Source organism: Lissotriton helveticus, chromosome 3_1 (assembly GCF_964261635.1).
Source record: "Lissotriton helveticus chromosome 3_1, aLisHel1.1, whole genome shotgun sequence".
Lineage (NCBI taxonomy): Eukaryota > Metazoa > Chordata > Amphibia > Caudata > Salamandridae > Lissotriton > Lissotriton helveticus.
The window spans coordinates 1,804,423,749-1,804,442,880 of NC_136061.1; the positions used below are offsets into that span (position 1 = coordinate 1,804,423,749).

At 45.3% G+C, this 19,132-nt stretch overlaps 1 protein-coding gene across 1 annotated transcript in view; it reads left to right on the top strand.

The window, feature by feature from the left end:
• The window catches only part of LOC144823830 (uromodulin-like), a 288,380-nt gene extending 269,678 nt beyond the window's left edge, over nucleotides 1–18,702 (top strand). Inside the window, exon 4 of the mRNA XM_078682691.1 lies at nucleotides 14,298–18,702. Within this exon, the coding sequence (XP_078538817.1) occupies nucleotides 14,298–14,312 (15 nt within the window). The 3' untranslated portion in view covers nucleotides 14,313–18,702. The remainder of the gene's footprint in view (nucleotides 1–14,297) is intronic.
• The last annotated feature ends 430 nt before the right edge of the window (nucleotides 18,703–19,132 follow it).

Genomic DNA, 19,132 nt, shown 5'->3' on the forward strand with positions numbered 1-19,132 from the left:
CATGTCCTTCCCAGAACGGAAACAAGCATCCGAGGACCGGCCCGGTTTCGAGGTAACACCTCTCATCAGCCCGGCTAGCTTGATTCCAGTGGTGTGGAGTGCCTGGGACTCACGTCTGAACATCCCTAGTACACTTAGAGCGGTAATTGCAAACACAACAATGATGGACAGAATGTGGATCAATGTCACACATTCACCCTAGTCCAAAGATCTGGGCCCAAATCCATTGTTTTTCCACTCCACACCACCCTGGGTTAGACAATGGCGATATGCAAATCAGCGTGACCCTGTGCCTCATGGGAACAGTCCAGTCCGAACTACAAAAGCCATGTCCTTCCCAGAACGGAAACAAGCATCCGAGGACCGGCCCGGTTTCGAGGTAACACCTCTCATCAGCCCGGCTAGCTTGATTCCAGTGGTGTGGAGTGCCTGGGACTCACGTCTGAGCATCCCCAGTACACTTAGAGCGGTAATTGCAAACACAACAATGATGGACAGAATGTGGATCAATGCCACACATTCACCCCAGTCCAAAGATCTGGGCCCAAATCCATCGTTTTTCCACTCCACACCACCCTGGGTTAGACAATGGCGATATGCAAATCAGCGCTGACCCTGTGCCCCATGGGAACAGTCCAGTCCGAACTACAAAAGCCATGTCCTTCCCAGAACGGAAACAAGCATCCGAGGACCGGCCTGGTTTCGAGGTAACACCTCTCATCAGCCCGGCTAGCTTGATTCCAGTGGTGTGGAGTGCCTGGGACTCACGTCTGAGCATCCCCAGTACACTTAGAGCGGTAATTGCAAACACAACAATGATGGAAAGAATGTGGATCAATGTCACACATTCACCCCAGTCCAAAGATCTGGGCCCAAATCCATCGTTATTCCACTCCACACCACCCTGGGTTAGACAATGGCGATATGCAAATCAGCGCTGACCCTGTGCCCCATGGGAACAGTCCAGTCCGAACTACAAAAGCCATGTCCTTCCCAGAACGGAAACAAGCATCCGAGGACCGGCCCGGTTTCGAGGTAACACCTCTCATCAGCCCGGCTAGCTTGATTCCAGTGGTGTGGAGTGCCTGGGACTCACGTCTGAGCATCCCCAGTACACTTAGAGCGGTAATTGCAAACACAACAATGATGGACAGAATGTGGATCAATGTCACACATTCACCCCAGTCCAAAGATCTGGGCCCAAATCCATCGTTTTTCCACTCCACACCACCCTGGGTTAGACAATGGCGATATGCAAATCAGCGCTGACCCTGTGCCCCATGGGAACAGTCCAGTCCGAACTACAAAAGCCATGTCCTTCCCAGAACGGAAACAAGCATCCGAGGACCGGCCCGGTTTCGAGGTAACACCTCTCATCAGCCCGGCTAGCTTGATTCCAGTGGTGTGGAGTGCCTGGGACTCACGTCTGAGCATCCCCAGTACACTTAGAGCGGTAATTGCAAACACAACAATGATGGACAGAATGTGGATCAATGTCACACATTCACCCCAGTCCAAAGATCTGGGCCCAAATCCATAGTTTTTCCACTCCACACCACCCTGGGTTAGACAATGGCGATATGCAAATCAGCGCTGACCCTGTGCCCCATGGGAACAGTCCAGTTCGAACTACAAAAGCCATGTCCTTCCCAGAACGGAAACAAGCATCCGAGGACCGGCCCGGTTTCGAGGTAACACCTCTCATCAGCCCGGCTATCTTGATTCCAGTGGTGTGGAGTGCCTGGGACTCACGTCTGAACATCCCCAGTACACTTAGAGCGGTAATTGCAAACACAACAATGATGGACAGAATGTGGATCAATGTCACACATTCACCCTAGTCCAAAGATCTGGGCCCAAATCCATCGTTTTTCCACTCCACACCACCCTGGGTTAGACAATGGCGATATGCAAATCAGCGCTGACCCTGTGCCCCATGGGAACAGTCCAGTCCGAACTACAAAAGCCATGTCCTTCCCAGAACGGAAACAAGCATCCGAGGACCGGCCCGGTTTCGAGGTAACACCTCTCATCAGCCCGGCTATCTTGATTCCAGTGGTGTGGAGTGCCTGGGACTCACGTCTGAACATCCCCAGTACACTAGCCGGGCTGATGACAGGTGTTACCTCGAAACCGGGCCGGTCCTCGGATGCTTGTTTCCGTTCTGGGAAGGACATGGCTTTTGTAGTTCGGACTGGACTGTTCCCATGGGGCACAGGGTCAGCGCTGATTTGCATATCGCCATTGTCTAACCCAGGGTGGTGTGGAGTGGAAAAACGATGGATTTGGGCCCAGATCTTTGGACTGGGGTGAATGTGTGACATTGATCCACATTCTGTCCATCACTGTTGTGTTTGCAATTACCGCTCTAAGTGTACTGGGGATGCTCAGACGTGAGTCCCAGGCACTCCACACCACTGGAATCAAGCTAGCCGGGCTGATGAGAGGTGTTACCTCGAAACCGGGCCGGTCCTCGGATGCTTGTTTCCGTTCTGGGAAGGACATGGCTTTTGTAGTTCGGACTGGACTGTTCCCATGGGGCACAGGGTCAGCGCTGATTTGCATATCGCCATTGTCTAACCCAGGGTGGTGTGGAGTGGAAAAACGATGGATTTGGGCCCAGATCTTTGGACTGGGGTGAATGTGTGACATTGATCCACATTCTGTCCATCACTGTTGTGTTTGCAATTACCGCTCTAAGTGTACTGGGGATGCTCAGACGTGAGTCCCAGGCACTCCACACCACTGGAATCAAGCTAGCCGGGCTGATGAGAGGTGTTACCTCGAAACCGGACCGGTCCTCGGATGCTTGTTTCCGTTCTGGGAAGGGCATGGCTTTTGTAGTTCGGACTGGACTGTTCCCATGGGGTACAGGGTCAGCGCTGATTTGCATATCGCCATTGTCTAACCCAGGGTGGTGTGGAGTGGAAAAACGATGGATTTGGGCCCAGATCTTTGGACTGGGGTGAATGTGTGACAGTGATCCACATTCTGTCCATCACTGTTGTGTTTGCAATTACCGCTCTAAGTGTACTGGGGATGCTCAGACGTGAGTCCCAGGCACTCCACACCACTGGAATCAAGCTAGCCGTGCTGATGAGAGGTGTTACCTCGAAACCGGGCCGGTCCTCGGATGCTTGTTTCCGTTCTGGGAAGGACATGGCTTTTGTAGTTCGGACTGGACTGTTCCCATGGGGCACAGGGTCAGCGCTGATTTGCATATCGCCATTGTCTAACCCAGGGTGGTGTGGAGTGGAAAAACGATGGATTTGGGCCCAGATCTTTGGACTGGGGTGAATGTGTAACATTGATCCACATTCTGTCCATCACTGTTGTGTTTGCAATTACCGCTCTAAGTGTACTGGGGATGCTCAGACGTGAGTCCCAGGCACTCCACACCACTGGAATCAAGCTAGCCGGGCTGATGAGAGGTGTTACCTCGAAACCGGGCCGGTCCTCGGATGCTTGTTTCCGTTCTGGGAAGGACATGGCTTTTGCAGTTCGGACTGGACTGTTCCCATGGGGCACAGGGTCACGCTGATTTGCATATCGCCATTGTCTAACCCAGGGTGGTGTGGAGTGGAAAAACGATGGATTTGGGCCCAGATCTTTGGACTGGGGTGAATGTGTGACATTGATCCACATTCTGTCCATCACTGTTGTGTTTGCAAATACCTTAACATTAAAGCATCTTTCATATGAGTATAAGACATCCTATCCTCAACAGGCATGTCTAACAGGGTATCTCTTCCCTCATTCACAAAGCGACCCCACAACCCCGCTCCCCAATCCTTCTCAGGGACCCGGTGGGCCAACAATGCTAACTCATATGCTTTAAACCATTGACCAATATCTTCATTCTTCTGAAAATCTTTGATCACATCTTTGGGAAAATAACACCTACTTTCTGCATGCACAGATGGGATGCTGCCACCAGAGGGATTCAATTCTAACTCTTTAGCTTTGAGCTCCAACTCCCTCAACCTGGTATCACGCTCCAAAGCTAACTTCTCTCTTTCAAACTCCAATCTTTTGATCTCCATATCAGCTTCTCTCCTGCCTCTTGCATTCTCTATCTCCAACTGCCCATTTATCTTAAGTTTTGCCATTTCCATGTTGTATGCTCGCTCCTTCGCCCTTTCGTCTCTTTCTTCAGGAGAAAGACCTTTGGAGGAAACACTGCTGCCAGGAGGGGATGTAGGCCCATTCACTGGCACCTCCTCCTCCCCTTCCCCTGTCGGTACCACCACCGGATCAGAGGGATCTCTGGCCTCTAACCAGGCCTTCAATGCTTTGAGATATTCTTCCTTAACTTTGAGGCCTGTTGTAGGAACTTTAAATTGCTTGCAAAAGGATTTCAGCTGCTGTAACTTGTAATCCTTTATCTTACTCCTATCAAACTCCTCCACAACAACAACAGGGGTAGTGACTCCGGCATCACTCATGGTCAAAACTGGCAGTTTCAAAAATCAAGCTTCAGGAAAGCGGAGAACAAAAATAGGATATCCAACCAAAACAGATTGTGGCTGCGCTATGGTCTGCTTTCACTATGTAGCGCACACTAATCACTGCACATGGGTCATAAATGCAAAGTTCAAATCCTCACCGCTGACCCACCAATGTTAGAAGCGGCTGTCTCTAGTTGGCAGAGGTATACACTTCTGACAAATAGGGACACACCTTTTCTAGTCAGGGCAAGGGGATCACACACTTAGATAACCCCTGCTCACCCCCTTGGTAGCTTGGCAAAGCAGACAGGCTTATCTCAGAGGCAGTGCGTTAAGCATTTATGACCACATACAGTAATACAGTGAATACACTACAAATGGACACGACACAGTAGTATTATAAAAATAAGGATTTTTATATAAGGCTTAGCACAAGACCAAATAACGACAAAATATACCACAGTCTTAATAAATACTCTTAGAAGGAAAAATAATAGTTCAAGCGTAGTTTCTTCTTAGCACAAAGTCTTTAGTAACAAAAGCAACTCTTCTTCTTTAAAACACAGTTCTTGGCAACAATGTAACCCACACGGGAGTTACAAGACGTCGAGGCAAAGTTAATCCAAAGGTTCGGCGTCGACCGCGAGGAGCGCTACGTCGAGCCCGGAGTCGCACAGACCCCAACAACACAGTACCTTGGAAAAGTGAAGCACTCGATGATCAGCGGCGTCGAGATGTCCGGCGTCGCGTCTTCGGCGTCGATCGGGCCTCGGAGTAGGGGCGATCTGCAGCGGCGTCGACCAAAGTCAGGCGGGAGCAGCGCTCACGAGATGAAGCAGGATACGGCGTCGTCGATGTCGATGTTGCAAGAGTGAGCAGCGCTCACGGCGTCGAGAGGGCTCGAGGTCGATACGATCAGCGGCGGCGTCGACACAGGGTCACTTGGAGCTGGAGCCGAACTCGCTACTCACTGGCGTCGCTACTGGCGTCGATCGGGCCCGGCGGGCGGCGTCGAAGGTGCGGGACACTGGAGCCGTTACTCACGATGTCGAGCTGGATTCGGCGGCGTCCGTCGGCGTCGAGATTGCTGGATTCTTCAGAGGTGCTGGATTTCAGGTTCCAGCAACAAGCACTTTCAGCAAACAAATGAAGTCCTTTGACCCTGTGACTTCAACACGAGGCTGGCACTTCTTCCAGCCCTTTGAGATTTTCTTAGCAAGCTTGAGAGTACACACTCAGTTCCTCTCTCCTGGTTCCTTGGCAAAAATAAAGAAGCAACTGCAGGATTCCCCCAACAAACAGCACTCTGGCAGAAGGGGTAGACAGTCCTTAGATCAGCAGGCTTCTTGTCCTTGGTTCAGGTTTCCTTGTCAGAAGTGATCTAAATTCTTGGTTCAGAGGTCCTTCTCTTATACCCCTTTTTGGCTTTGATCCCTTTGTCCAGGCAGGGGAATTTCCCCCCATCTTGGGTTTGTTGTGGGTGTTGCCAGGCCGAGGCACCTGGCCTATTCACTGTGCAGGGCAGAGTCTTCAGCCGCCCAGCAGGAGCGGAGCCAGCATTGTCACTGGCAGGGGCAGGGCCATCAGCTGCCTGGCAGGAGGTGGGGCCAGGAAAGTCTGTGGAGAAGTGTGGCTCACTGGGTAGAGGAGGCAGACCTGGAAGCTGAGGTCAGCCCGGGACCAGGGTTCAATTCCCGGCTCGGCGGGGTCTTGAGTCCTAAAATGTCCATGGACTCGACAATTCTCGCTCCGGTGCCTACTCGATTCATGGGTTCACACTCTGCGACTCTGGGCAATAGCTTGCTTAATCTCCACATTGGCCCCTCGCGGCGGGATGCCTGGCTTTCACCTTGCGGATACCCTGCCGGGGTTATCTCACAGGGGAATACCAGGACGGGTTCCCTAAGCAAGCGCTTAGAAACCGCTCGGTGATTTGCGCTATATAAATCCCTGTACATTTACATTTACATTTACAAAGTCCCTGGCAGGCACAGAGTCATCAGTCGCCTGGCAGGGGGGCGGAGCCAGCATTGTATCAGGCAGGGCAGGCTATCAGGAGCTACTCTTCCCCTACTCTCAATGCAAATGCCCCACTCATCCCACACTGACTCATTCAGACCTCTGGAGCCACCCAGCTCCTGTCACACGCACATCAGAACCAGCAGAGACCGGTAGACAGTTAGACCAGAAAATAGCTACTTTCTAAAAATGCTATTTTCAAACACAGAGTCTAAAAACCATCCACCCAAACGGATGCGTTATTAAACCCTGAGTTCAGCGATACCAAACTCGACATTGCACCATGCTCCCCGAGCCCGCTAGGATTATAGCATTAATAATCCTGGCAGCCCATTCTAACTTATGGAGAGCAGGTTACCTTACAATAGTGAAAAACGAATATGGCTGTAATTCACTATTAGGACATGCCAACCTTGTCAGGCTTGTCCTACCCTATGCTTACAATGCACCCTGCCCGTGGGCCTACCATAGGGGTGACTAACATGAAGTTAAGGGAAGGTTTAGGGACTGGCAAGTAGGTGTACTTGCGCAGTCCTCGTGACAGTCAGAATGCACGTGGTCTAGCAATGGTAGACCTTCAGACATACTTTTACTAGGCCGCTCTTGTGGGTGGCACAACATGTGCTGCAAGCCCACTAGCAGCATTTGTATTTACAAGCCCTGGCACTCCTGGTGCACTCTACTAGGGACTGACAGTAAACCAAATAAGCCAAACATGGAAGTCAAACAATACAACAATTTCACATAGGGAGCACTTGCACTGTGGCACTGATCAGCAGTGGCACAGTGCCCAAAGCAATATACCAGCAAAAACATCGTAAACAGAGGAGGCAAACAGAAAAAATGGAGGAGATACTCATGCCAATGATGCCAGGTCTAACAAGCATTCTAAAGAAACTTAAACCTTACCTCCCACAGGATGACCTCAAGCATGCGGTTCAAGCTCTTGTGTTGCCCAGACTGGACTACAGTAGTGCCACAATATGTGGCCTACCTAGATACAGGTTGGCCCATCTAAGGGCCTCCCTTAACACAGCTGCAAGGCTTGTCACCAAAAAGAAATAATCACATTTCCCCGACTCTAAAGTCCCTGTACTGGCTCCCATATGAGGCACGAATTCAACTAAAGATTGTGTTCGTGACTCATTGAGCCCTACGCTTCAATACCCCAGATGTTTGCCTCAAAAGCTAAAAAATCGTGGGTTGGCAGACCTTCGCGAAGCGCAAGCTCCCTGCTTCTGAAACCCCAATGTTTCCGTTAAAAAAGAAACGGGCTATACAGCTTTCTCTGTTGTTGCACTTAAGATATGGAACTTTCTGCCACTGAATGTTTGCCTAATCTCATCTACCTCATCCTTCAAAAAAGAAGCAAAATAATTTCTGACGAACAAGTTTTTGCCCTAAGATAACACCTCGGTGTTTATTGGTTGTAACCATACCTTTTACTCTTTTATGATGCCTGACCTCTTCATCGCCGACTACCTATACAAATCAAGCTTAGTATTCTGTTTATTCTCAATGTTGTGTTCTTTCTTCATATATGTGACTAGTTTAGTTAGCTCAATTATACCCTACCTTCCCTTTTGTTGTAAAGCGCTCTAATACCCACTAGGCTAGGGTCATAATCGCGCTACACAAAACTTTATAAATAAGTACAAATAAATAATTGTGGAATCTTTCAATCTCATAAGGAGGCTATAAAGTCATAAGCAGCCACCCTGCTCCATGCATTCCTCAAGCTCTCCAAAAAGCTCTGCGGACCCTCTCTTGACTCCCAATGAAGGTGATCCATGCTAAGTTATTGTCTCTGTAGCTTGTGGATCTGAGGTCATGTATGGAAGCGGATCCCACCTGCTGTATATGCTGTATAAATTAGTAGTGAGCACTTATAAAAGGGTTGTTCGCCTTCCAAAGCATGTCTCCCGAGCACTAAGTCGGTTAGAATTCAGCCTGTACAGTCACGTCCTGGGAAGACAAACAGCCTTTTTGACAATATGCTTTTAGCTATGTACGGCTTGAACTAACACATTGGAAAACCAACGTTGGCTACAGATATCTAATTTGGCAGCCACTCTGCAGCCCAGACCTATCATGGTCAATCAGTCAAGAACCTTCAGGCAGCTGCACTGTGGGCAACCCCCACTACCATCGCCAATTTTAAAAAGGATAATTATCAAAGTTGTGCAACAGATATCATAGTTAGCCGATAAACAAAAAGTGGCTTCATGCTCGCATGCCTGGTTGCATTTAAACAATTATACCAAAGTAGGGCACCAACCGGTGACAAATGTTTGCCTGTCAGTACATGTTAAAATGTAAAAAAAAATATCCGATACAGGCTAGGAAGGCTGCTGACTTTCAAACCTGTAACAAAACAATGCTGCACATTGCCTCTATCTGCCCTCCTTTTTCTTTTTTTAAATAAAGGCAGGCACTTTTAAAACCTCATTTCCAGTCAGAGGGCATTCCTTCAGCAGATCCAGTGGAATCCAAGGAAGATTTGTGAAATGTTTAGAGGGGTTTGGGAAGGCATTGAACAACAGTGTCCATCGTGATATATACAATAACCACATCTTTTCTGATCCAACACCTCTTTCATGAGGCTCGAACCTAGTTAAGCAAACCTTAAATTGACGGGGACTAGTTTTATATGTGGAATCATGAACTGTGAAAGCAGGAGTTGACATGAAATGCACCTCTGATATGCAATGCAGTAGTTTAGATAGCACTTTATTTACTGTATGCACTTTAGGGTGTTACACATCCCTTTAGCGAGGCTCGTGCCCGGACATGCAGGATTTAGACCTTAGACTAGCCTTACTGTTAATGGAAGTAGTTTAAAATGTGGCTGTGATTCTAGAGGCATAAATTCTGATAGCCCCTTACTTATTTTCAGGCATATGCATCAAAGTAAATACCGGGAGCAAATGGGCAGATTCTCAGAATCTGCCCATATGCATCAAAGTAAATACCGGGAGCAAATGGGCAGGTTCTCAGAATCTGCCCCTTTGCTCCCGGTATTTTTGCATTTGGGATGCATCATCCCAAATGCAAAAATCGCAATTTAAGGAATCTCTAAATTGAGATTCCTTAAATTGCGATTGCATTTAAGGAATCCCAAATTGAGATTCCTTAAATGCAATGCATGAAAGTAAAAAAAATAGCGAATTCGCTAATAGGGGGAGAAAATTACCATGAAGTTGGACTTCATGGTAATTTGCTAAAACTTTGAAGAAAGCACTTTTGTGCATTTTTCAAAGTTTCATGTTGCGCACACACATGCCCTTAGGACATGTGTGTGTGCAACATATGTGCATAGATCAATTTCAGGGGGTGCAACAGGGTGTCATTTTGACACCCTTGAAATTGCATGAGCAATTTGCGAGTACCTACTGGTACTCGCAAATTGCTCATGCAATCTCTAATAAATTCCTATGGGCCTGTAGGCCCATAGGAATGAATGGGACAGCATTCCTTAATTGCGACTGGAAATTTGCGAGTAGCAATTAAGGAATGTTTAGGAATCAGACCTCCCACCCCCTCCCCACATCGCCTCAGCCCGTGACCTCAATGATCACTACACTGTTTCGATGTCGAACACTTTGGATGACCTCGCCCCTCTTAAACTGAAAAGGACTCAAGTCAAAGATAGAAACCCATGGTTCACTGGCTCCCTCAACGACGAGAGAAGATCTCTCCGTCAAGCCGAAAGAATCTGGAGACAGCACCCATCAGCAGATCACCTGAAACTTCTTCGCCAGGCCAGAAATGCTTACAACAAAAACATCCTCAAATCAAAAAAATAGTTTTTCAGCGCGGAACTAGGAAATGCTCAGAACAGGCCTCGCAAACTCTTTGAGATGATCAAACTCCAGTCGAACAAACTTTCCAAAACAGCGAAAGAAAACCCCCAGTCTCTCATCTCCGAAGATTTATCCTCGTTTTTCGCAAACAAAATCATAACCTTAGATACCGAACTCAAAGCTGCCTCACTCCCCCCACCAAACACTGACCATCCGCCTCCTCCATCACTGCTACTGACACTGACCTCACCCAAGAACCTAGCGCACTGGTCTGAATTCTTACCCTACGATGAAGACTCCGGCGCAAATATCCTCTCCTCCTTAAACCCGAACAACCATTTCAACGACCCACTCCTCTCGAACTGTCTTGCGACGATTACCAAATCCATCATTCCTTGCTTGACCGCGATAATCAATGCCTCTCTCCGGCAGGGATCAATACCAATCTCACTGAAAGCAGGTCAAGTTCCACCTATTCTGAAAAAGCCATCACTGGACCCAGCCTCCCCAAACAACTTTAGACCAATCTCCAACATTCCCCTCTTGGCAAAAGTGTTGGAAAAGTGTGTTCACATACAGCTAAGTCGTCACATCAGCAACTTCCATCTACTCAATGACTGCCAATCCGGCTTCCGACCAGGACATAGCACTGAAACCACCATGATCCACGTTGTTGATGATGCTCTTCAAGCCCTGGACCAAGACAAAACATGTCTCCTAATCCTCCTGGATCTATCCTCGGCCTTTGATACTGTCAACCACGAGATGCTACTCGAACGCCTCAAACTTAGGATGGGTTTAGACGGCACAGTACTTGACTGGTTCAGTTCGTACCTCCAAAACAGATCTCAGAGATTCCTAATCAATGGTGAACTTTCCTCCTCCTCCATGGTCATGGTTGGAGTCCCTCAAGGATCAACGTTGTCCCCCACCCTGTTTAATCTCTATCTAGAACCCCTTGCTGAAATGCTTCGCAATGCTAATATCTCCTTCCATATGTACGCTGATGATACTCAGATCTACATAAAAATCTCATCTCTTGCGGAGATCCTCACCATGAATGAGGCCCTGAAGTTGACCGTCCGTTGGCTAGCCTCAAACCAACTCAAACTCAATGCTAACAAAACTGAGTTCCTTCTAATCTCCCCGCCCAAGAGCAACTCTGAGATACAGACTTGGATCAAAGCTATCACAGCCCTAAACTGTTCCCCGACCATAGTGGACTCTGCCAAATCACTGGGAATCACCTTGGATTACAACCTAAACATGCGAAACCACACCAACTCAATGGCCAAATCTGCCAGATTCCACCTGAGTTACCTATGGAAACTGAAAACATTTCCAGCTGCTCCCGACCTAAAACTAGCAGTCCAATCTTTAGTAATCTCTCGGTTGGAATATGGCTGCTCTACCCTCTCTGGTTTACCCAAGATCACTATGGCACCTTTAAAAGCCTGCCTCAATGCAGCCGCCAGACTACTTACGGGCTCTAGAAAATTTGATCACTTCACCCTCCACCTGAAAGCGTTGAACTGGCTCCCTCTCGAGGCTAGGATTCACCTCAAATTGGCATGCATCACGCACAAGGCCCAACACGCTAACTCCCCTGCGTATCTTGCACAGAAGCTCGCGATATCCGGAGGAAGCAGAAACTCTCGATCGGCAAATACCTTTCTACTCCGGGCTGCACGTTTTAAGAAAAAAAAAACTACAATCGCTCTTTCACCGGGTCTGCTCCAAGAATATGGAACACCTTCCCACCTGACATTAGAAGTATCCACTCCCTGGCATGCTTTAAAAAAGAGGCTAAATCCTTCCTCATGGCTAAATTCCTTGGCTAACCTGCTCCACAATCACCGAGAGACTTATTACCTTGTGATACCCGTTCTATTGAATGATACCCTGTTCTATTGTGTGATCCTTGACTCTTTAAAGATCACTGTGTTAATGTATGATCATTTATTCTGGAAAATGTTCCTATGTACCTTTTCACCCCCTCCCTCCTTGCACATACCCCTTTGACCCCTGCCTACCATATGACCCCTGTTTCTGTATGTCCCCCGATGTATTGCTATCATTTTGTCAACCGATCTTTCTGTATTACTCTTTGAACCTGTAAAGCGCTCTGATACCCTCACGGGTCAAGTTTGCGCTCTATAAAACTTTAAAATAAATAAATAAAATAAATAATTAAATAAATAATAGTGATTCCTACATGCATAGGCTTTTGCTATTCCTAAATAGCGATTCCTTAAAAATCGCTATTTAGGAATAGCAAAAGGCTACGTTGATGCATCTGCCAGTATATGCTTTGGAGATCTATTTTATCTTCTTAATGAGGTGTGATTCAAACACGCATGTTTTATTTGGATTGAGATCTGACTGATTAACACTTAAAACGTGAGAGTGATATGTAATAGCAGTAATCTGAAACACTGCTTTGTCCTGAATTGTAGCAACTTCGATAGCACCTTAATCCCTTACGCTCTTTGGGGTACCATTAACCCTTTTAGCGAGGCATAGGTCCGGACACATATGTTTTAACCGGATTGAGATCATATTTTATTCTTAGACACATGTATATAATGAATTGTGAGGAGGCGGTAGAATGCTTCGTCGAGTTTGTGACTGCTAGTCCCCTCTTGTAGTTCTTAGGGGACATGCACCTACTTTGAAAAGCGTGCTAAGGTAATTTTGATAAAGAGTTCATTATTTCTGAACATCAGGTCCATTGTGCCTTTTTATCTCAAATCTCTGAGAATTTCCTATGTGATTGTTGCCCTGAGTTGGAGCCAAATTGTAATCCACAACATTACCACAACCAATTTTACAGTGTCTTCGAAATGTGGGATGCCCTCTTGAGGAACTAATTGAGGCAGCTGGGTGTACACCTAACCATAGCCCTGAAATCCTTTTTTTGTTCTTTCTCGAGTGATCTTGCCGCAGCATGATACCGCAATCCAGTGCCATTAATTACCTTTGAAATACATTTTGCTTTGTAGAAGTTAAGCACAGGGTGTTTAATGTGAGGGCTACTGGCGAATGAAAAGGCAACCAGAACCTGCGAATGACGGAGATGTTTTTGTTCAGGGACGTTGACCACTGCCTGCACTAACTTCGAAAAGATGTAGCAGCCTCAACTACTCCATCTGCCAGCAAAACTACCCATCATCAGGTTTAGAATGCCATCCAGCAGTATAGCAGTGTTCATTAATAGACGAGGCCAGTACCAAAGGATGAATGATTTTCCCTTTACTAACTGCAGCAACCACACTTTCGCCCTTTTGATTTATCACCACGAACGATCCATATTGTGACTTCTGTGGGTACTTCACTGATACATCTAAGGGTACTAGGGTGCAGGATTTCATCAATACGAGGAGTGTGTCAAATATGAGAGCGATGAGTATTATACAGAAGGTGATTCTAATAAGATGCTATTTATCACAGGGTGTTGGATGTGATGACTGTGTCAGGTTCACATAGGGTGGTGGATGTCGGGAGCTGAATTTGTTGTGGTTGCTGGATGTGAAGCAGATACCATAAATTGGGAATTCTGGATGTGAATGGAGGTGAGGTTGCATTAGGTGTGAAAAGGGAATGGAAAAGGTGGCTATGTTTAAGAGCATCCTGGATAGAAGGTGGATGCGTTTGCGCAAGATGTAAGAACGTTTTAAATCTAAAGAGACTTGTAATAGTGGCTTGTATATGAGGAGGTGCTAAATTCGAGGAGAAGCTTGTTAGATGTTGCTGATATCAGTGAGTGCCAAATTTGATTTGTGTTTTGGATGTGATTGGACTGCAGGAATGCTTTCATTCCGAAGTTGAGAAAGATGCTGAATATGAGGGAATATTGTATGAGACCACTTCCAGAGCAGATGGAGTGTCTAAAATGGAATGTTAAATCTGATGTAAAATTGAAAAGGCTGATGTAATTGGGGATTTGGATTTTCTGGACACGGAAGAGTTAAAATATCCAGATGTGAAGAAAATAAATAAGTACTTTTTCCTTTTTATTTCCTTGCAGTGTTCAACATCTTAGAGTTGAAAACGTTGTAATTGAAAAACCTCGTGAGAAATAAAATGCCAACATTTGATGGTAACGTCAGATTCTACTGCAAAACTACACTTCGTCTGGAAACTCCACACTTCATGAAGAAATCTATCATGCATTCTCTGGAGATGCTCCAAATATGGAACAGTATGCCTGCCACTGGACACGAGACTGGGCCTGGCCTTCTCTGTCCTGAAAAGGGGTTGCAGTCCCATCTGCCTATGAAACAATTACATATCAACTGACTGTGAAAATCTTCCATAAGAAAATGATTGGTATTACTGAATTCTAGCCAGCATTCAAGCACTGGGAAAAGTAACAATCAATTGCATACAATAGAGACTGTAAAAAAAGTGATTAGTCTCAAGGTGTTTAATCGAATGTATGAAATGGATAATTCAAGCTTTAATCTGAAAATTATTAACAGATCCTTATCCTTCATTCATACTGTCATGAAACTCCAACCAACAGACGTTTAGCTACTCTTTTCAGCCACTTCTTAAAGGCTGAAAACAACAAATCAAATTACCTAAAAGGTTGTGAATAAGTGCAAAATTACAAATTATTTCTATTCCTACCAAAATCCTATATAAAAGGCATATTCATTAGAATACATTAGAATACTTAGAGTTTATTCAGCTATTTTCAGAATTCATGATATTTTATGTAGTCGGTTTCACAATATTACAATTCGCCTAATGGTTTTCTCTTTTTGCACATAATTAATTATAACCTAATCCCATTTGTATTACATTCAAGGCATCTGGAACTATTTGCTGTGTACAACAGTATGGGCCCAAAGGTAACTTACACTGTTGAGTAAATCACACTCTTGAGTATGTTTTCTGATTTTCTGCCATTCACAAAATCCAAGTGTTAATTTACTCCAAAAGTGTAGCTTGTATGTCTCCTCCAAAATAAAGGATCCAGGGGCTATATGTTTTTGTAATGTACTCTTGTGAATAAGTTAACTACTTTTCACTATTCTGAAAATAAGTGTAAGTTAAACTTTTAGAGCAAATTTCTGCTCGGATTTTGTGAATAGTCAAACAGCTGTAAACTTGTTCAAAAGTAAACTACTCAAAAATATAAATTACCTTTATAAATCATGACCATATCTTCGAAAAAATTAAATAATGGTGCTTGAATTAATCTCAGTCCCTGATAATTTTTATGGACCATATTCCATATTCCATATTTCAGTATTTTTTATTTTTTGCTCACTGTGCCTCTCTGGAAAGGGAACAACCTTGTGCAACTTAACCTCAGCCTGTTTCAATGTAATAGTCCAGCCCAAAGTTCCAGTTTAAGTCCCCTCTGAATGGGAACAAAAACAACATCACACTTATTTGTACATTTGTGGTCTTCAAAAGAGGTGCACCTTAAGTAATGTGGCACAGAAGCACACAACAGGGGCTAGGGCATATCCTTTGCACTTGAGCTGTTTTCCTGAGAAATCCATTGTTTTTATCATCACTGTGCCACTCCAGACAGGGGCCAACATTTTGTAAATCTGCCTTGATTCTGCACCAGTAGGAGCAGTTAGACTCAACTGCCAGGGTACATCTTATTTGAAGTAGTATTTGGTTCCGTGTGCTCCCATCTAGAGGAGGCTTGACCTGGCAGTTTGAGTGGTACTGTTGCTTTTGAAGCTGGAGAAAATGCGGTTTGCATATATTTGGTTCCTTTCTGGGGCGAGATAGTTGTTAAACAAAGAGAATGGACTTTTTGCAGTCTGGTTACTCAGTTACGGAGACTTTGGCAAGCATTGGACAGATGATGTTTGTGTTTCTCTGGGACACCCTAAGCATAATAGATTTGCCCAGTTGTGGCTGCCATGCTCATTCTGCCAGAGTACTCAAGATAAGTCTCTTTGATGAGGCCCAACTAAGCCAATAAAACTCTGGAGTTCTTGTGTTCTCATCTAGAGGGGATATGGCCATGCAATTTGGGCTGGACGATTCTGATAAGACAATGTCAAAGTCTTATTTGCATATTGCTGCTCCCTTCTGAAGTGGCCTATTGAGCAATACAAAGATGGACAAGAAAGCAATTCAAACGATTGGCAGCTTCTTAGGCTTTTGCAAACATTCAACCAATCAGCTTTGTGTTACAGGAAGACCATTTCTCTTCTAGGGGATACTCATCAATAGTCATAAGCACTGAGTAGTCCTGGCCATGTGCAGGAACCCTGGAGTACATATCAAATGTATTACTTATATGTATGTTTGAAAACTTAAAAGTACGAAGTACCCTTAAACATACATATAGATGCAGCCTACTTCACAATAGGCTAAAATGCAAAAATTGCTTTTAATTTTTCATTTCAAATAACCATATACATTTAGCATTTCTGTAGCACAGAACATTCACCGCTCAACTTTAGAACATAGCCTTTATTTAAAAGGAAACAGAGAAGGTAATAGTAGGCAGTGTATGTCAATAGGCTGCATTGACAATCACAACAGAGTAAACTGGTGCTGTGCCTTTAAGCCCTCCAAGACCTCCTTAATCCCATTATGCCCCACAGGTGACAGTTAGGTCAGGTCTTTTTTTCGGCTCCTTCTTTGAGGATCCAGGAACCCCGAGCTCTTCGTTTTTGACAATTCTGTAAATAATCTTTGTCCAAAAACTGAATGTTTTGCTTTTATTCGACGCTTTTAAGAACGTGCTGTAATTTTAACCATTTTCCTGACTAAATGTAAATATTTTTTAGTCAGAAAATGTTATCCTTGTTTATTAAATGCCCTTCTTGTGGCAAAAAGATTGCCAAATCCAATCCACACTCTGTCTGCATTGTGTGTTTACCAGGTTCTCATCAGCCAGAGGCATGTTACTACTGCCAAACGGAGAATGTTGCGACACAGAGAAAAAATCAATCTGCATGGTCTGTAAGAGAGAAGAAGGGTGAGGTGTACCCTTTCAATGAACTCACCTCTCGTGAAAGACCTGGACACCAGGGAAGAACAGAGAAGAAACAAAAACACTGTTCTCCATCATCGTTGACAGGGAGGAGATCGACGCTGATGCAAATACCTGTGTTCTCCCCATCTGCTTCACGGTCGATATCGGAATGGCCATTGCAGCATGCAGGAGCGTTGAAGCACCCAACAGTAGAAAAATCTCAGTCAAAGCTTCAGCTTCAACCCCGTCAATGAAGAGGAAGTTGGTGTCAAGGCCGCACACTTCAGCATCAAGTACCGAGGCTAATATCTCGCTGTCACGCTGTTTGACAGCATGCAACAGATCGACGACAAAGTAGCCACATGATTTGATGTCGAGAACCTCACTGTCAGGCCACCAGTGGATGTCAACAATGCAAGTCTCTGACTCACCTTTAACCTAGCGTTGGTCGATATTGAAAACCTCCCTGTCATCAAGGCAACAATGGTCGATGCCAAGACCCTTGCCATCGCACCACCATTCACTGCCAGCAAAGACACAGCGGGCTTCTGCCTCGCCGGCAGAAGACACATGGTGACAATCGGTGTCTGGACCCTTACCAACGTTGGGACCTTCCTCGACTTTGAGGAATGTACAATTTGTACAAAAGAGGCTTATCTGATTTTTCATTCCAACAGTGTTGTTCTGAGAACACATCCTAGTTTTTTTTACCAAAGGTTATTTCTGATTTTCATAGCAAACAGACTATCAACCTACCTATGGTTTTTCAAAACCCGTCCACACCTCCAGAAAGGGCTTTGCATTTCCTTGATCTCAAAAGGGTTCTCAAGCTTTACCCTGACAAAACCAAAGCATTAAAAAAACTCAACAATGGCGAATGCATAGCCATCTGTTACTAAATACCCTAAAACAGAATTTCTCCTGATTACCCCCGTTACCACACAGCCCCTATGCAAAACTGGATAAAAAAACACTCAGCACTCAACTGCCGTCGCATATGGTGGACTCCGCTTGTTCGTTAGGTGTCACCCTGGACAAATTCCTAAACATGGCAGGTCAGATCAGTGCCACCATTAAAAGTGCCAATCATCAGCTCAACACCCTTAGGAAAATCAAACCTTTCCGACCTCCTGAGGACATCCAGTCAGCAGTCCAATCGCTAGTTATCTCACGAGTGGAATATGGTGACCCTAGCTGGGCTTCCTAAATCTAGGTTAGCTATGCTTAGAGCTACTCTGAATGCCTCTGCCAGACTAATCACAGGCTCCAGAAAGCATGATCCTATTACTCCTGTCTTAATTTAACTTACCTGGCTTCCCATTGAAGCAAGGACCCGCTTTAAGATAGCCACATAAAGCTATACACTTCAATAGCCCCGTTTCCCTGTCAAAAAAACTTGAGCTCTTTGGTTCCAGTCGAAACTTAAGTAGCTCCAATACCCTCCTACTGAAACCACCTAAATTAAACAAAAAAATAACTTACAATTGCATTTTCTCAAGGCTGGCTCCAAGAATTTGGAATGCTCTTTTAACGGAGATCAGAGCCAACCCTCGACTGCGTCATTCAAAAAACAGGTCAAATGGCTATTTTTGGATGAACTTCATCAGCAATAATAGCCTCTATGTCATTTGCTAGACACTTCCTTCTCTTGCTTGACAATCATTTTTACTTTGTGTGTTGAAATGTATGCTTGACAATCATTTTTACATTGTGTTTTGAAATGTATTTTGTCATTTTTTTGACTTGGTGCGCTGCACGGCCCCGTCTAGTAGGGCTTTTACCTGTTTGATCACGTGCTACCTTGTCTTTATCTAGCACCCACGGTTACTTTTATGTTTCAGGTTCCTCTTATGTTGTCTTATTTTATTGTATTCAAACTGTTTTTTCATGCCAACATTAGTTTC